This window comes from Typopeltis vanoorti, chromosome 20 (assembly GCF_054136105.1).
Source record: "Typopeltis vanoorti isolate ZY-2024b chromosome 20, IOZ_Tvanoo_1.0, whole genome shotgun sequence".
Classification (NCBI taxonomy): domain Eukaryota; kingdom Metazoa; phylum Arthropoda; class Arachnida; order Uropygi; family Thelyphonidae; genus Typopeltis; species Typopeltis vanoorti.
Genome location: NC_143568.1, coordinates 69,342,939 through 69,362,949, shown reverse-complemented (window position 1 = coordinate 69,362,949; position 20,011 = coordinate 69,342,939). Strand labels below are relative to the sequence as shown.

The following is a 20,011-nucleotide window of genomic DNA, read 5'->3' as shown; positions in this document are numbered from 1 at the left end:
TCTTTGCTTTATGCGTTACAAGTCTGCAAGATTCCCTGACTAAATTGAATAACTGTTGTAATAGATATGGTATGAAGGTCAGCAATAAAAAGACAAAGACAATGAAAATAGGCAGAATTGTTGAAAATGTCAACTGCGTTGTGAATAGAGAACCTGTGGAACAAGTAAAACATTTCAGCTACTTAGGCATGGTTTTTAGTGAAAATGGTAAATTGAATATGGAAATAGGCAACGGAATCAACAGAGCTGGTATGGTAGGAAGTCAATTGAATAAATTTGTATGGAATAAGAGACAAGTTAGTTGGAACACTAAATTAGCTGTATAGAAGACAGTGTTCAAACCAGTTTTAACTTATGGATCTGAGAGCTGGGTCAGAAGTAAAACACTTGACCAAAGACTAGAGACTGCAGATATGAGAGTCCTGAGAAAGATTAGAGGTGTGAACAGATGGCATCATTGGCAATATCGTATTAAAAACTAGGATAGTAGGAAAGAACTTGACATTGTCAGCATCCAAGAATGTGTTAGCAGGGCTAATCTCAGGTGGTATGGTCACTTAAACAGAATGGGCAAGGAAAGATTAGCAAAACAAGATTTCTCTACCAGGTTGGCAGGAAAACGACCCAGAGGAAGACCAAGATATAGGTGGATTGATATGGTAGAAAGTGCCTTAGATGATAGAAATAAAAGATCTGATAATGTTGGAGTCTTGACAAGCAACAGACTGATTTGGAGGAAAATTGTAGATAGGAAGTTAGTAATGATGTAAATTTTTCATGTAGTATTATCATATCCTGTACACCTCCTTGAGGGTACATGGCAGGAATTTGATGATGATGTAAAAGAATGTAACAGTCATATTCCCATTGAGCTTCATTTTAGTGTATACTCCTTGTATATGCAAACAGTTCAGTTTGAAAAACTGGATTTCAGAACTCTCATGAATAGGCAGATCAGGAAAGCTGCAAATATCAAAGTTCTGTTGTACCTGGCACTAGTGATGTTAATGGCACTTTGGTTGTAAATTTAATGAAATATTAGCTCATAAAATATCACACACGCACAAATTTGACATAATTTTTTATAATAAAAATTGTGCCAATTTTTATTATCAATACTTGTGGGTGGGTGATATAACTGGTAAAAAAAAAAAAAAAAAAAAAAAAAAAATCAATATCCCATATCTTCCTCTTGCATTGGTCTTCAATGGTCTGTCACTGCTAAATGACTTGGCTTCTTAGAAACCTGACTACTGCTTATTATAAGGCAATTAATATTATCTGCTGCATCTGTAAATTGCATATGTTCATCTGGCTGGTTTCCTCTCTCAGAAACACTGGTTTTTTGCAGTATAAAATGCCAGTATTTCTAGGTGAGGATAGTTGTGCATTGGAAGTGGAAAAACCTCTAATAAAAAGTTTCTTCATATCCTGGACAGGATTTGAATTCAGGTCTTTCCAACCAAAAGCATTGTTTATGTTGACTGAGCTATGGAGACTCTTGCCAGTGTACATTTTGAGAAACAGTTCTGTATAGGGCATCCTATATTTCTGTGTTCTTCAAAAACTAAATGATTGGGAAAGATAAATTTTTTTTTTTTTATGGTGTGTTATTCGAGGAGTGGTTTCTTTGCATGGAGTGTGGTTGAACCATGGAATGCATTGCCTGATGGAGTGGTGAGAGCGAGAACGGTCAAAGACCACTTAAGGATTTTTCATGGATCTAGACACAAGCAGCGTTCTGCCTTTTATCGTGTAATTATTTTCCTTCAATGTTAATCCCTATATGTTAATCATATTAAACATACTTAAAGTATTCTATTTGACTTCGGATTTCCTTCATGGCCTTCAACCTTTTAACTTTCTGTTGTTCAGTTTATTTATTGTGTTTTTCCAAAGATAAATGAATTTCATGTGTGATAATCTATTCTGAAATCACCCTTAGCAATGAATTTATTTAATAGTGATAAATTTGCCGTCTGTCATTTTTAAAATCATTGCAATCAAAGAGAACAATTTGTATTCTTTCATTCTGCAGACAATATTTCAGAAATTTTCATGTTATTTTTAGATGCTTCTATTGAAGTTTTTTCCCCCTGCAAAATACCATTATATGGATCATAATGCTTTACTTTTAAAAATGAGGTTTTCTGTTTTTATGAACAACAAATGATGTTCATAAAAACTTTTTAATGAACAATTTCTGATTGCAAGACTTTTTTTAATATAAAAAATTTATCCTAAAATTTTCAGTAGACACTCAATTGCTTTCCCCTTTAACTGAAAATTGTAACAGGTGATTTTTTTTTTTGGTAAGATTCTCATTCCAGTAATACCCATTGCTTAACCACTATAAATTGGATATGGTGAAAATATATGAAACATTGTATACAAATGATGTTGAAAGTTTATTTTTCACTTGGTTAGAGTATAATAAAATTAGTTTAATCCTTTATCCAAGTGTGAGCAAACAAAGTTTGCGCCTGAAGTATCTTCAGGACTAGGGTAAGGTGATACAACACCAGGGCAACTCGTTGCAAAGGTGGAGAAAGCTACCAACACTCCTATCTCAGTATCTCCTATAATGCAAAACACATCTCCATGCGGATATGTCTAATGTTATGCATTAAGGGAAGGGCCACTACCCAGACTAGTTTCGACCTTTATTGAGGTCTCTTCAGTGGGAGCCAGGCCCTAGTGGAGATACCAGGCAGAAGCATTAGCAGATCATCTCCACCTATAGGAGTTGCCAAATGGTGTGCCACCCTTTTTTAATAAATTACTCTGGATATAGAGAAAGATGTTGATAGTTTAAAAAGGTGTTGTATCACCTTACCCTAGTCCTGAAGATACTTCAGGTGCAAACTTTGTTTGCTCACACTTGGATAAAGGATTAAACTAATTTTATTATTGTATACAAATGGATTCAAAATTTATGCTTATTTGAAGATTTCCAAACACATCCTCCACTACCTCTGTTTCAGGAACTGATTATAAATAAGTAGTTCTAATTTTCTACTGGTTTAAAAGTTTTCACAGAGAGAGAATTTGAAGTCTGTTACTCTGTTTGACCACTTTGACAAAAGAAATAAGGCAGTAATATTGTTTCTACTTAAGTAGGTACGTCCTATATCGAACTTTCTTTGCATTCTGTTTCTGCCACTATCTTCTTTTCCATCAGTTGTTCAGCTGTTTGTTGAAATTATTTTAAGTTTTACAAGCACATTTCATGTTATATTTTCACCATTGAAAATAATTTTTACCACAAAAAGAAAGTTCAGGAGTGTTATTCCCACCACACGCATCCCACCCCTTTAAAAAGCTTCCAAATATTACTTCTTCTGGTTGTATTTTCTGAAATAAATGATTTAGGAATACTAGATAATAGTGGATAATAATTCTGCTTGAGGAGAAGGCTCAGATTACTCTCACTGCTATTGAGAACGAAAAGACACTTCTCAAGAAATAGCACTGAAAGCCACAAGCAGTATTGCAGTGTACATCAGTAATATCTTGTTTCATTTTCAATTGTTTGATTGATTAGCAGACATCCTAAAGAGAGATGCTGATATTTCTTTACAGGCTGATAGTATTTGTCATAATTGCTTAATTTATAATACAGTATTCCTTCGATTAATGTGCCCCCGATTAGTGTGTCATTTTTTTTCTATGCCCAAATTTGATTAGTGTGCCTATATACATCTTAAAAATGAATGTTACAGATTTTAAAAATTTTCTATCTATACATTTTTTATGGTTACCAGTTTTAAAAAAAATTACTCACCAGAATGAAATAATTTAGTTTCCGATTTAAAACATTTTACAAAATTATTTTATAATGGCATACTACACTATTTCCATGTACACTATGTTCCAAATTTACCACCAAAATTTATGTAGTCTGTTAATTACATAGCATTTTGATGATCATATCTCATACCTCCTTTGCAATTGTTTTTCCTTACTTTTTTTTTATTTTAAAGTATTTTCCCAACCTTTCATCATGAGTATAAGAATCAGTGAGCAAAAAATGGAAATGTAAAAATTATTCGATAAGTTAATCTCATTCGAAGAAAAATTGAAATAATAAAAAAAAATGAACAAGGCGAGTCCAGAGCAAAGATAGGACAAGAACACAAAAATGGATGAATCAGCTATAAGAGGAATTTTAAGCAAAGCTGCTGAATACAAAGAGAAAGGTAAAAATGGATTCTGCTAAGCACTGACCTTATTAAATCAAAAGCATTCAGTCTCTTTGCAACCTTGAAAGAAAAGGCTATCAATGAAGAAGAATTCCATGCTAGTGCTTGCAGCTTTGCCTAATCACAGGCGAAGCTGCAAGTGCAGATAAAGGAAGTGGCCGCAAATTATCGAGAGATTTTGAAGAAATTGTGGAAGAATAGGCTATTGTGACCAACAAATATTTAATGTAGATGAAACCGGAATTTTTTTTTGGAAACGAATGCCTTCCATGACTTTTCTGGCCAAATCAGTGAAATCTCAGCCTGGTTATAAAGTCTCAAAGTTGAATGAAATTACTGCTAGCAATATGTGAGCCATTTGAAAGCACATTTTTCCACATTGTGCAAATGATTTTAGAGGCTTTTCAAGGTGAATCTAAGTTAATTAAATCTCATTCTGATTTAAATCCAACCTGCTAAATTTAGATGCAATGCACTGTGGGAAGATCCTAAAGAATATGAAGAAAATTTAATCACTAACAAGCGCAATGAGATTTCACAGAAAAAATTGAAAATTTTTTCAGGCAGTCAAAGTTTTTAAGCAGCAATGCTTAGAGGCTGACATTGATGAAGAGAGAAGCAGTAAAATTTGCAGAAGTAGTAGAAGAGGCAATAGGGCCATAACTATCTGTTGTATGAAAAAAAAAGAAACAGAATGCCTGCCAAACTATGTAAGCTGAATTCTTTGTTAAGAAGAATAATTTATATTCTGAATGTTTTATTGTCTTTCAACTTCATGGTTTTTCCTTTAACTAGGCCCTGAGACATACCCTAATTCTTTTATAAAAAAAAATTTGACAACGAATTATACTTTTTCTCATAGGTTATTATATTCAATTAGTATGCTTTCAATTAATGCTCCTGTTTTAAAGAATGGATTAGACGCATTAATCGAGGGATTGCTGTAATCATAGCTTCAGTTTTATTATTGAAAACTTATCTGATACAGTTATCTTGGAAAGAATGATTTGAATTTTAAAAAAAGTGCAGTGTGTTACATGGTCCAACTTTTTTGAGGGGAGAGTTGCCACCTATTCAACTTGCAGATATTTCAGATTGTTTATTTTCAAAAAGGTTAAAAGGTAATTGAAAATGCAAATCACTTGGGGATCATGCACTTTTATATTTTTAGTGTAAAATAGTAGTAAAAGTATAGCTACTTCAAAACTGCCAACTAGCAGTAAATGTCTCTTTTCATATGTGCAGTGATTTCTTCTTTTTATTTCAAGGGAATACTGAATGACAATAAGAAAAAATGTGGTATTTTCTTGGTCATTTAGTGATTGTTTCAGAACCAAATGGTGTTTATGATGTTCTGTCTTTCTTTGAAAAAAGAAAGTTTACTTATGTGTGGCTGGCAAAAAAAAATTTTTGCCAGCCACACATCAAAAATAATTATGAGAATGGCATTAATAATTGATGTTCTGGTTGCATGTTGTGCAGAAAGCTAGGCTATTACATAATTTGTGTCATAACTATTTCAATTTGAAATGCGCAAATCTTGGAAATGAGCGGGGGAAAACTTAGCTGTAGATAATAATTATTATAAATGTGTTTGATTTCTGTAAATCAAAGCTATAGAAGTGCAGAAACCATAAGCATTTTCTGAAGTGAATTATAACTAGATTTATAAATTAACAATAAACATAATGTAGTTTAGAAGAAACAGAAAAATTTTAATACCTTAATTTCATGAAAGCAATTATCTTCAATAAAGATTTTAGAAAGAAAAAAAAATCTGGCATTTGTTTTCTAGGTTACAAGATTTATGTTCAGTAATTAATATTAATATATATTATACATAATTTATATAAATATATTAATAATTCAATATGTGCAAGACATCAGAGGTTAGTGAAGGTTGATAGACTAGGTTCTTTACTTGAAGAGTGGTGAATGAGTGGAATGGATTGCCAGAGGTCGATGTGAGCACCCCAACAGTGAATAAGTTTAAGGAGATGTATGATAGATATTGTGTTAATGGATAGTGTGGGTCTTCCACGATGAGTCTTTTGACTCTGTGGAGTACTGATATAAATAATAATTCATAGTAGGCATTTTCTGTGTACATAGGATGTTTTTATATCTTGGATTAAAATATATATTTCAGATTGGAAGTTTATTTGTGATAAATAAACTTCCAATGTGACTTGCCATTAGTGACAAACTATAATTATATGATAAAAGGACTAGAAATATAAAATATATCATATGTGTTCAGCCTATAATCTCTATTTAAATTATCTAAAAAATACGTCAAGCTAGCAAGGAGGTTAGCAGAACTTGCTTGCTTTTTTGCTGAGGTGTGATTCTCAAATAGAATTCTTATTTTTCAAGCTTTATTTGACTCTCAGTATAGCAAACTACCAAAATACGTGTGAAGCCTCACAGGTGTTTTTTTTTTTTTTTTCAAAATAAAAAAAAAAAAATGTGATCATGTTAAACCATTCACTGCAACAAATTATTTCTGAATTTATTCTGATGAGTTCACTATATTGAGAGTTGATATTGTCTCATATAATGAATGAGTAAAAGCTTAATATATGGTAGTTGTAAACCAACAGATGCTTTTTTTTTTATTGGTATAAATTCAAAGAGCCCAGGTTTCTCAGACAATGGTAACCAGTTTCATGTGCAAACTTGATTGTTTTGGCTTTGATAACATGGTTGATTTATCCTATTGGTTATAAGTTATATTGCCAATTGAATCCCTTTTGACTGTGTTTTTTTTTTTTTTTTTCATGCACATAATTGATATGAAGTCAACCTCTATATACAACTACGCTAGTCTAATTGTGAAGATACATCATGCACAAACTTTATTTGCCTATATTTGGATAAGTGATTAAACAAGAACATTTCTTAGCAAGTAGTATAATTTTACTTTTTGACCAAGTGAAAAAAATTTCTACAAATTTCTCTGATCTAAAGTATTGTAATAATATGGTCCTATCTTTACTATTTGTATATGCAAAATATGATTTTCTCATTTTAATTCGACCTTGGTATCTTTGTGGGCCTGGCTCTGACTGATGACACCTCCTTTCAAGGTTGGATTTGGTATGAGCAGCAACTCCTCCCATAAATGCATAGCAGTATACACATCTGAAAGGAAGTGTAAAGTTGACCCTCAAGGGTTCACTTTAGTGAATACAGGAGTGACAAACCTGAGGTACCTGTTGCTGGACCATGCCTTATTTCACGTAATATACATCTTTTATATTATGTATAGACTGATCCCTACCCTTCTTTCTTTTTTACTCCTTTCCTCCCAATGCTATTACAGTATTTGAGAGCTCTGAGTGAACCTTTCCCATTTTACTTTTTTTTCCTTCATCTTATGCAGTGGGAGTCTGCCTTCTCTCCCACTATGCCCATCTAAAGCTAGAGAGCAAATGCAGCAGAGGAGTGGCAACCATCTTCCCCCATGGATAAAGAATCGATATGGAGCCAATACAGTTCTACTGCATTTGAGGCAGCCAACTCGACTGTTTTTAAATCGCTGGAAATAGTTGAGAAATATTCTATGTGGTCAGCTCACAAAATATCCTAATATTAAATTGGGGTGACGTTCAATGTGTTGGCCTTTGTGCAGTACCAATAGCTGATATTGCTGCAGTGTCTACAGTGAAATGCAATTGATCTGTCTAAAGGTTTTGTGCATGAAGTGCAATTTTGCCTTTCAAATCATTCAGGTGAAGAACATTGCTTACACTTGGTAAGCAATGTGAACCATGCCTTATTAACAAGAATATAATTTCTTGGCTAGTATAGTTTATGTAATTATTATATTTGATATCATGCACACAAACATATTTTAAACATGTTGATTTAAGTACGCCATATGTCTAAAGTATATTTAATGTTTTGTAAATTTGCATTATGAAAAGTTCTTTATTAGGATATCAAAACTAGCATTCTTTTCTAGCTTCAGTGATATTTAAATTAAAATTGTAAATTCTTGATAATTCTTGTTTTTACATGTGTAATTTCTTTTACAGGATGATTATTTGGATTGTTTTGGTGATCCTGAATCAACAGGCAAAATTGGTACTGATATTGAAGATGGAAAATGTAGCTGGCTGGTTGTTCAAGCACTAGAGAAAGCTACTGAATCTCAGAAGATGATCATAGAGGTATTTATATATGAATTTTGAATTTCAAAATTTCTAAAAGGAAAATGAAAAACTGTTGGGAATTTATGAACTTTCTATTTATGTTCATTTTTTAGAATGCATTTGCAATGAGTGTACAGGATACTGCCTTTGCTGTAGTGTAGATGTTTGCAGAAAAATTTCTGTAAGGAAGAAAAGATTATTGGAGAGAAAATGTATTATAGGTTCTCAAAACTGAAGTAGCTAAGAATTTAGCCACAGAAATTAATTTAGGTGGTTTAAAAGCAAAAACATTTTCATAACTATAAGTGATGTGTTATCAGTAGGACTGCTTTTAGAAAAGTTGGATAACTGGGAGGTAACCTCCTACATAGCCCATAAGGAATGAAAAAAAAAGCAGATGGAACTTTTCACCCAATGTTCAGACCGTGTATATTTTAAGATGGATACTGAATGAATCAGGATGAGTTGGCTGTTTAGGACTTAGCCGACCAATTATTCTGTATTGGCTGAAACCAATAATGGTACAACATAATGAAAAATTCATTGGGTAGCATCATCTGTCTGGTTAAGTAAGGCTTCTACTATTTTCATTGGAGAAGTAGGTTGAACAGTAAAAAGTTGGCTTCTGGAATATCGGTATAAATGAAGACACAAATAGCCAATGTACATATGGAACAGCAATGAAAAAGTAGAATCAGAGGAATTACAGTAATGCTTTGTTGACATAATCAGGTTACTGAGACAAATACCAAATAAATTCTTTTAAATAATGATTTATTCAGACAGTATGGATCAAAAAAGGATGGAGTCGTTGTACTGTATCTTAAAATCATTCACTGTCATCATCATCATCACACTTAACACACTCTCAAGCAATGTATTAAGTGGCTGACACCCTTCATGCAACAAAAAAAAACAAAAAAAACTTAATTCTCTAAAATTAAGACCTCCTGAAAAACCTAACGAATTAGTTACTAAAATATAGAGCCATAAGACTTCAATTGGAGCATAAGTAAGATATTAAAATATGGATCCATCCATATTTTAATCAAAAATAATAAAAAACAACAACTTAAGTTTCAAAATTTACCAGAGAGCTTATTTAAATAGTAATCCTTGGCATTGGAGTTGCCTTTATGCACTACATAAGACACTATCCAGAAGCCCATGTGTTTGCCTTTTATTAGTTTAAATTAAGTTTTGTTTACCTGACAGCTGTTTCAAACTGTTTGGTTCTTATCAAAGGCTAGGTAGAAACCTAAGGAGAGCAAAAACTCTGTTCATTATCTTAGCAATAAGTGAACTCATGAATTCTCATTAGGTGCATAATCAGTTACTAAAATATAGAGCTAAAAGGTTTCAATTTGGCATAAGCGTGATGAATATAACTTTCTGATATTTCTGATCTTCTAAGATATTGAATAGTTTTCTCTTTAGGTTTCTGTCTAAAGAGAACAAAATCTCCTGGTCTTTGATGAGAACAAGCAGTTTGAAACAGCTGTGAGGCAAGTGAAACCTAATTTATGCACTAATTAAAAGGTGCACATATAGCTCTTGAGCAGCACTTGTCTTTTAAGTGCATATCAAATCAACTTTGATGCTAAAGGTTGTTTGCATAAGCTCTTTCATAAATTTTGAAACATTAGTTTTTTTTATTTGCCTATAAAATAGTGGATGGATCCATAATATCATCCATTTTAATATCTAAAGAATTAGTAGGTCCTTTGAGACACTCGAAATGTTGCTTGTTTCATTATTCTCCACTCTGAGAAATCCTTCCGGTACATACATAGTAAATGTCCCTGAATAGCATATGTCTCAATCCATGCATTGCTGAGTTTTGAAAATCCTTATAATTTTTTCTTTATCGTTTTATAGTTTTCTTATCAATTAGAAATCCAAATGAACAGCTTTGTGTCTCTGTAGTGCAGTTGGATGAATGATAGGATATGTGCCCTGTGTGTTGGAAAGAGATGGGTTTAGTTTTCATCATGATGTCAATAATCTATATTGTACATTATCAACTGAGTTAGCCACTCTCATGGTAGAGGTAGCAGGGTATTTTCTTGTCTGATAATTGTAATTAATCCTACAGTTAAGATAGAAAACTATGCAGTTAGTGGGTTGTATAGTGCTGTGTATGGAATGGGCTCATGTGATGAATCCCAGGACTCTACATGTAATTATTCTGTCATCATCATCAAATTCCTGACATGTACCCTCAAGGGGTGTACAGGATATGATAGTACTACATGAAAAATTTACATCATTACTAACTTCCTATCTACAATTTTCCTCCAAATCAGTCTGTTACTTGTCAAGACTCCAATATTATCAGATCTTTTATTTCTATCTTCTAAGGCACTTTGTACCGTATCAATCCACCTATATCTTGGTCGTCCTCTGGGTAGTTTTCCTGCCAACATGGCAGCACTTGCTTTGCTAATCTTTCCTTGCCCATTCTATTTAAGTGACCATACCACCTGAGTTTAGCTCTGCTAATGCATTCCTGGATGCTGACAATGTCTAGTTCTTTTCTAATATCCTCATTTTTAATATAATATTGCCATTGATGCCATCTATTCATACCTCTAATCTTTCTCAGGACTCTCATATCTGCAGTCTCTAGTCTTTGGACAAGTGTTTTACTTCTGATCCAGCTCTCAGATCCATAAGTTAAAACTGGTTTGAACACTGTCTTGTATAGCTAATTTAGTGTTACGACTAATTTCTCTCTTATTCTATATAAATTTTTTCAATTGACTTCCTACTATACCAGCTTTGTTGATTCTGTTGTCTATTTTCATATTTAATTTACCATCTTCACTAAAAATCATGCCTAAATAGCTGAAATGTTTTACTTGTTCCACAGGTTCTCCATTCACAAAACAGTTGACATTTTCAACAATTCTACCTATTTTCATTGTCTTTGCTTTTTTATTGCTGGCCTTCATACCATATCTATTACAACAGTTATTCAATTTAGTCAGGGAATCTTGCAAATTTGAAGCTGATTTATTCAGAACTATAACAATGTTCACATAAAGCAAAGAACATACATTAACCTCTCCAATCGTTTTTGATCTGCTGTGAGCAAGTGCGGCAGCCATCTTGTGCAAAGCTTTTTCATTTGCAATTCTTCATGCAAAATATATATATATATATCCTACACATTCTTTTGAAATGCCTATAGTCTCAGCAATTTCACACACTTTGACTTGCTGGTCATCCAATACCATATCATGCACTTGATCAATAATTTCTGGTGTTGTTACATTTTTTGGATGTCCTTCGCGTGGGTCATCTTCAATGCTGGTACGGCCATGTTTTTACTCGACAACCCATTTCTTAATTGTCAAAAACGAAGAAGAAGAGTGCTCATAAACCTTTATGAACTTTGAATGAACTTCTTTGGCGTTATGCCTTCTTTTGCAAAGAATTTTATAACTGCACGATACTCAATTTTATCCATTTCAAGGGATAAGACAACACTTTTGCTTCAGACAGCTGTATAAAACAAACTACCTGATAGAATGACTTGCAATTTCACATGGATGCTTATGACAGATCTACCAACTTTGGAGAAAAAAAATTGTGCTGATAGTGTTGCCATCTATGGTCGAGGCTGAGAACTTTTCAGACCACCCTCATTGATCACAAATATTACTGCGATCTGATTTCATTTCCCACCCATATAAAGTTTCTGTTCATCATGATAAATAATTTTTTTCTAGTTAGAGTGCATGTCCCATTGTTCTTTCATCTACACTGTGGATGTGCTAGATACATCAGCATAGAAAAAAAAATTTCCTTGTAATACATAAACTTTAATCATTAATGTATTGAACAGCAAGGGTATTAAAACTATGGAATATTTGATACCTAACCACTTCTTAGGCTTCTCAACATTCCTTTCTGTAATCTATCAACTTATTTCCATCCATCTTACTAGTTAATCATTATCTATATGATACATTTTAATCACCTGTTTTCAGACCACCATCGTAGATCAGAAATATTACTGCAATCTGATTTCATTTCCCACCCATATAAAGTTCCTGTTCATCATGAACAGGAACCACTGTTTATGAACCACTATCAAAGGCTTTTTTGAAATCTAAATAGATCACATCACAAACATTATTGCAGTCTATTTTTTCTTATGGCTTCTTCATAAAAACTAAGTAGGCTTGTCATGATCCATCTTCTCTTACACAACCCGTTGCATCCTACCAAACAAGCATGTGAATCTTGTCATCAGTGTCCTAAACAAATTCAAATTTTTAATCAACTTTATTAACTTTACTTTGTTTATAAATCTCATTGAGATTAACTAGTCTATATTATCTGTTTTATAAATGAACCTTCCTGATATAATGGAATTGTTCTTCTGTATATGCATAATGTTTCCAGTAAACTGAATTAGCAAACTTGCAGTTTCTTTGAGAAAACTAGTTCAGTTGTTTTGTATAGACTTTACATTTCTAAGCCTTTCTTTGACTGGTGCAGAATTACTCAATCTCTGACAGGTTTTTCCTCCCAAGAACTCAGATTTTTCATCCCATAAGTTCAAGAAAATAGGCCACAGAACTCGCCTATTTAAGACAATAATATACAGCTTCAGGCTGAGATCATGAGATGGTGACATTTGTCTACCTCTTTTCACAAGATGCTATTTATGAATAGTGATAGTCTTGAGCTAGTTATCCGATTGGCTATTGGTGGAAATTGAAATCCCCCCCCCCAGTCTCCAAAAAGTTAGATTGGCAAAAATGGCCTTGCCCACTCCCTAGAGCAGCGTTCACAACCAGGATTCTGCAAGACATTGCTAGGGGTTCCGCGAGAAATAATAATGAATAGCAGTGGCAAATAAATGAACTTAAACAGTGGGAGAAAATAATAAACGTTCTCTGAAAGGAATAAATTCTAGTTTGCATTAGTTGTATTAACTCCGACTAGGTTGCGAGACAATGCTGTCCATGATCCATTTATCATACGGCAACTAGAGATAGTTCTAGCGCTAGCTAGTGTCGCTTATGAGTCAGTGCAAGCAAGAAATGCGAGAAGCGCAGTTGGTTTCTTATCAATCCTGTGTGTTTTCTAATGTGTAGGTACGTATTCACTCATTAATATAAAAAGTTTGTATGTTTTCTTGGCTAAACTCCACTTTATGGTGATCGTAATTTTTGGGAAGGTTACTCCTTTATTTCAGGTTACAGTCGATAGTTTGAGCAATCGATTTTTCTTATTTCATTAAGTTATTAGTTATATCGTTACAAATTGTGCATTTAGGTGTTATGTATTTATGAAAGTTAGATTCTAATAAATAATAATTATGTTTAAATAATATTATTAATTACATTATTTGGTACTTATGCATTAACGGGTGACCACCTGATTTTTCATGATTGTTTAATTTCTTTTTATTATATGATTTCTATTATATTTTTATTAATTTACTAAATATTATATTACTAACATAACTGAATCTGGTTTATAAAGTAATTTTCTCTGCCCTTTAATTTAACCAATTTTTTTAAAAAACTAATACCTTTAATGATAGTGTCGCATGTATTAAGTATTTTTATTGTTTCAAGACCAATTTCATTTGAGTTATGCAGCAACCACTGTTAGCTAACCTATGTGAAAATATATTCACACTTTCAATTCGATATATCGATAGTTTGTTCTGAATGGTGAATAAGGTTACGTAAGTGCTTTGTAAACAACGATTACCGTATACTGGAGTTGTTCCATTTTCTCTCTCTCTCTCCACGTTTTCCCATGTATTTTTTTGTTTTCCTTTATTTATGTTTTGTGCTTCAGTTTTATTAGTCTAATTTTGATTTATCATCTTTTTTACATTTTTTATTTTATAGAAATTTCTAATTGTTAAAATGTGGAAATTTTTGAAGAGAAAAAATCAAGACAATTCTGAAGATGCCAGTGATGAAGAATTAGAATCTTATACCGAATTTCAAAATACAAATACAAAAATGAATACAAAAGGTTCGTCTTTACAATGAAAATTACTTATCATTGGGCTTTACATTGACTGGTGATCCTGATTGTCCTCTTCCACTGTGTCTCATATGTGGCACACAACTTTTAAATACAGCAATGGCTCCAGCAAAACTGAAAAGACATTTCATGAAAAATTACAATGATATGGAAAATAAAAGTGCTGATTATTTTAAAACGTTATTGCAATCTCGAAAGAAACTGAGTGCAGTTTTTATTAATAAATTCAGTGTCAGTGAAAAGGCTCAGGAAGCAAGTTATTTGGTAGCAGAAATTATTGCACAGAAAAGGAAAAGTCACACAGTTGGTGAGAATCTAATAATGCCAGCATGTAAAATTATAGTGGGTAAAATGCTGGGACAAGATACAGTATGAGAAATTGAAAATATTCCACTTTCAAACAGTACAATAAGTCGACATTTCCATGATATGCCAAATGATGTCAAGGAGGTTTTGATCAGAAAACCTCATTCAGTTTATCAGAAAAACTGCTATTTTTCTGATAAACTGAAAAATAGGCAGTTTTTCCATCCAAGTTGACAAGTCATCAGATCTTACCGATAACTGTTACGTTGTAACTTTTGTAAGATTTGTTAATGAGGGCGAAATTCAAGAAAACTTTCTCTGTTGTAAAGAATTACCTAAGACAAGCAAAGGAATATATATATATTCAATATTTTATCCTCATATCTGAAAACAAAAGGTCTTTCTTGGAAGAACTGTATTGACATCCGTACTGATGGTGCTCCACCCATGGTTGGCTCCATAAGAGGTTTTGTTTCTCATGTAAAAGAAGAAAATGCTGATGTTGTCTCAACACATTGTTTTATTCACAGAGAAGTGTTGATCTCAAAATCTCTTGGAGATGAACTGAAAAAAGTTTTTGATGATGCCACAGAAATGGTTAACTTCATTAAACAAAGGCTAGTTCACTCCAGAATGTTTAAAAACTGTGTGAAAACCTGGACAAAGAGCATATAAATCTTTTGCTCTATACAGAAATCCAGTGGCTAAGTAGAGGAAGACCTCTTGGGGGAGACCACACTCCTACCAGACACGTCCCCTGGGTGGTGGATGGGGGAAACCCAAATGGGTTGCTCTGAATAAAGAATAAAGAGCCGTGGACCAAATGATGTAGCAGAGGCATGACAAGCTGGCTACATTATTATGCCAGTAACTTTCATGAGCAGGAGAAAGTCTACAAACCGAGATAGTGCTACTGCGTATGGGACAACTGACGTGCCTACTCGAAGACCACATAGAGTAGGTGAGAAATCAGCAATGTGGTCAGCCAAGGATGTGAAACATGTAGCCACCATCAACATAAGATCACTATACCGACCTGGAAAATTGCAATTAGTCCAGGAAAATTTAAAAAGACTGAAATGGAGTATTTTAGGTTTATCAGAAACACATTGGTGCGGAGATGGATTCATGGATTTACCAGAAGGAAGACTGTACTTCTCAGGAAAAAAAGATAACATACACAGAGAAGGAGTTGCATTATTAATTGTAAAGAAACTTACACACTCAGTAATTGAAATAAACCCAGTGTCTCCTAGAATAATCACAGCCAAACTTCAAGCAAAAGAAAAAGGTCAAACAATTAAAATAATCCAAATATATGCACCAGGCAGTAACCATTCAGAGGAAGAAATAGAAAATTTCTATGAAGAACTATAACAGGAAATAGATAATCCCAAAAATAGAGAACTCATGATAGTGATGGGAGATTTTAATGCTAAAATAGGACAGTTCACAGCAGACAAAAAAGATGTGATGGGGAAATTTGGATACGGAGAGCTTAATGACAGAGGAGAACAATTACTCCACTTCTGTAAAGCAAACGATCTAATGATTACAAACACATTGTTCTATCAACGCCCTAATAATAAATATACATGGGCATTCCCAGATGGTAACATAAAGAACTGCATAGACTATATCATCATAAACAAACAATGGAAAAGATCAGTAAATAATGTACGAACATTAAGAAGTTTAGATTTTGACTGACCATGAAATATTAACTGCCAAAGTGAAGATAAAATTCAACAGAAAAAAATATATCAGAAAAGAAGAAAACATCAAACTAAAAGATAGCTCAAGCAGAAGTTGATTTTTAGAACACATGTGCTTGAAATTAAAACCCTCCGTCTTCCAGAACAGCGGAAAATACTAGAAGAAGAAAAAGAAACAGTGTTATCAATTGCAAAAGACACTCTAGGTTCCAAACCCAAAATAAACAAACAGTGGATAACCCAAGAAATCATAGCTACCATAGAAGAGAAAAGAGAGGCCAAGATACTTGTAAACCAACAAAACAATGAAGAAAGTAGAGAAAAATACAGAGCACTAAAAAATAAAGTTGATTACTTGTGCAAAAAAGCCAAAGAAAAATGGTTAGAAGAAAAAGCTAAGAAATGCCAAGAAGCATACCAACAAAACAACCTAAAAGTCTTCCATGATACTGTAAGAGAAATTACAAAGGAATTCTCAGCAAAAGCAGTAACAATGATAAACAACAAGCTGACTGAAACTGGGAATATTGAATATATAAGAAAAATCTGGTCAAACCATTTTAAGACTATCTTCCACCAAGGAAACAAAACTACAATGCCAACAATAGAAGAAAATAATGATCACCCGAAAATTTTACAAGAAGAAGTTAGATACGCAATAAAACAGATGAAAAACAATAAAGCACCAGGCATTGATACTATCCCAACTGAACTGTGGTCATATGGAGGCAGCATATCAATAGAATATTTAACAACCCTATTCAATAAAATATTACAAACAGGAGAGATCCCAGATGACTGGAGAACTGGAAAGATCATCCCAATATACAAGAAAGGAGACAAAAGAGACTGCAGAAATTACAGCCCAATCAATTTACTCCCTCACAGGTATAAAATATTCATAAGAATTATACAAAATAGATTAAAAAACACCTATGAAGAAATGATAGGCATAGAACAAGCTGATTTCCGAGGAAACTATACAACAATAGAACAAATTTTCACATTGCACCAACTAGCATGGCTCAGCTGGGAAGACCATAAAGAACTATATTGTTGTTTTGTGGACTTTAAACAAGCTTTTGATAACATCAACAGAGAAATCCTTCTTAAAATTCTACTAGAAAAAGCAATAGACAAATATATAATACAGTTTCTGATAAAATATTACTCTAAGACAAATGCAATAATTAAAAAGGACACACTCACAACAGAACCCATAGAAATCCAAAAAGGAGTAAAGCAAGGATGCCCATTATCCCCATGCCTATTCAACATATATCTAGAAGTTGTAAAGAAGGCAATAGACAATGAGCCTGGAATCAATGTCAATGGTTTAAACATAAATAATATCAAATATGCAGATGATCTTGTCCTTCTTGCAAGAACCCCAAATGAACTACAAAAGTTGATCAACAAGCTAAACGAAACCCGTAAAACATATGACATGACAATAAATATACAAAAGACAAAAGTGATGAAAATAGGGAGGAACGAAACTACCATCTCAGCCACCCTAAACGGAGAACAAATAGAACAAGTAGACAACTTCATATACCTTAGATCAAAACTAACAGAAGCGATAGATGAACTCAAAACAATCAAACATAGAATAGCGATAGGATGGACCACCATGGGAAAATTACAGAAAATCTGGAAAACAAACAAGATATCTAAGCAAGCCAAAATCAAATTATATGAAGCAATAATTATACCAACAGTCATCTATGGAGCAGAAGCGTGGACTGTTAAAAAAAAAAAAAAAAAAAGAGGAGAAAAAACTGCTGGCATTTGAAATGTGAAATGCTTAAGAAAAATAAATAGAACAAGTTGGATAGAAAAGAAAACAAACATCACAGTCAGACAAGAACTATTGTATAAAAAGACAATAATAGAAAAAATTAGAAAACAACAACTGAGATGGTTTGGACACACTGTACTGCATGGATGCAGACAGACTTCCTAATGTCCTAATCAATACTTTTCCAACTGAAAAAAGAAGACCTGGAAGACCAAGAATTACCTGGCTGAAATTAATAAAGAACATCTCGGGATGCAGAACATATAAGGAACTCTTTCGAACAGCAAGGAATAGAGAAGACTGGAAGATCCTGCTCAAGAGAAGACTCAATCCGTCTTAGACGAAAGAGAAGAAGAAGAGGTAGAGGAAAAGTTCTAAATAGGGTATTTGAGCTTAAAGATGAATTGCAAAGTCAAGAAAACAATAAAAGATTTTGCCAAGTGTTTTGAAGATCAAAAGTGGTGCAGATGCTAGCCTATTTAGCTGAAATTTTTCATTACATTAATAATGAAATAAGTCACTGTAGGCCCTGGAGAAAATATATTAACTTCAAGTGACAAGATTCTTGGATTTAAAAGAAGGCTGAATCTTTGGAAAAATCATGTCGCAGAAGGGAATCTTGACATGTTTCAATTACTAGTGGGGCTTAAAAGTAAAGAAGGATATCATCAAATTACAAGTCTTATTGTAACCCACCTGGAAGAACTGATGATAAAAATTGAACATTATTTTCCATCCCTTCCAACACAAATGTATGATTGGGTGAGAGATCCATACTCTTAATCTTCTGCTTATCCTGCGAACTTGACTTGAAGAGAAGTGGAAGAACTTTGTGGGCTGCAATCTGATCGTGCATTCAAGAAGAGATTTACTGACCTAGCTCTGGACAAGTTCTGGATGGCTATTAAAGAAGAGTATCCTACTATTCATAGGAAAGCAATAAATATATTGCTGCAGTTTTCAACGTCTTACATGTATGAGCAAGCTTTTTCTTGTTTGACGAGTATTAAGAGCAAAGACAGAAATAGTCTCCTTTCTGTTGAAGATGAAATCCGTGTTTGTTTATCTAAAATCTGACCCCGAATTAAGTATTTGTGTACCAAAAGACAAGCACAGCTTTCATATTAGAAAATTAAACTTCATTATTCATATTTGTTTCAAAAATAACAATTCTTTGGCACATATTTTTGTTTATATGACATTTTACTTTGATTTATCTTATTATTTTAAAAATTACAAATAAACGATAAAATTATTATAGCACTTATTATTTGTTTTCCTCATGATCTTTAAATTCATAAATAATAAAGAAAGATACTAACAATGATATATAATAATTATTATGTAGGGGTTCCCTACGACATGGATATTATTTCAAGGGTTCTGCAAGGGCAAAAAGGAAACGTTTTACTCCCTCTAGGGAAACGTTGAGAAACGTTGCCCTAGAGGGAGTAAAAGGCATTAGTGGATTCTGTTTCTATCATGTGAAGAAATTGCATATGTTCAACAGTGATACAGTCAGAATACTTGAATGTAAATCTGACATTATATGGTCACTTAAATAGAATCCTTTCCAATTTTGAATCATCTCTATGCAACTGAATATCTCCCCTACAAAAACATACTATACTGTGCATATAAATCACGCAAAAGCAGACCCAGAAGAGAACTCCCTCTCTAGTGTAACACTTACTTTCTTAGAAACAGTCTTCTTTTACCAATTCACAAATCTAACCATCACCATTTAATCTAGTATTTTGTCAAATGTTTTCACAAAATCCAGCAAAATGACTAGTATATGTCTCTCCA

The 20,011-nt window shown here is 33.1% G+C and overlaps 1 protein-coding gene across 2 annotated transcripts in view; it reads left to right on the top strand.

The window, feature by feature from the left end:
- Window positions 1-20,011, top strand: part of Fpps (Farnesyl pyrophosphate synthase) — a 194,834-nt gene that overhangs the window by 170,512 nt on the left and 4,311 nt on the right. For both annotated transcript variants that reach the window (XM_090410087.1, XM_090410086.1), the window contains one exon: window positions 8,243-8,377. In XM_090410087.1, the coding sequence (XP_090266213.1) occupies window positions 8,243-8,377 (135 nt within the window). The remainder of the gene's footprint in view (window positions 1-8,242; window positions 8,378-20,011) is intronic.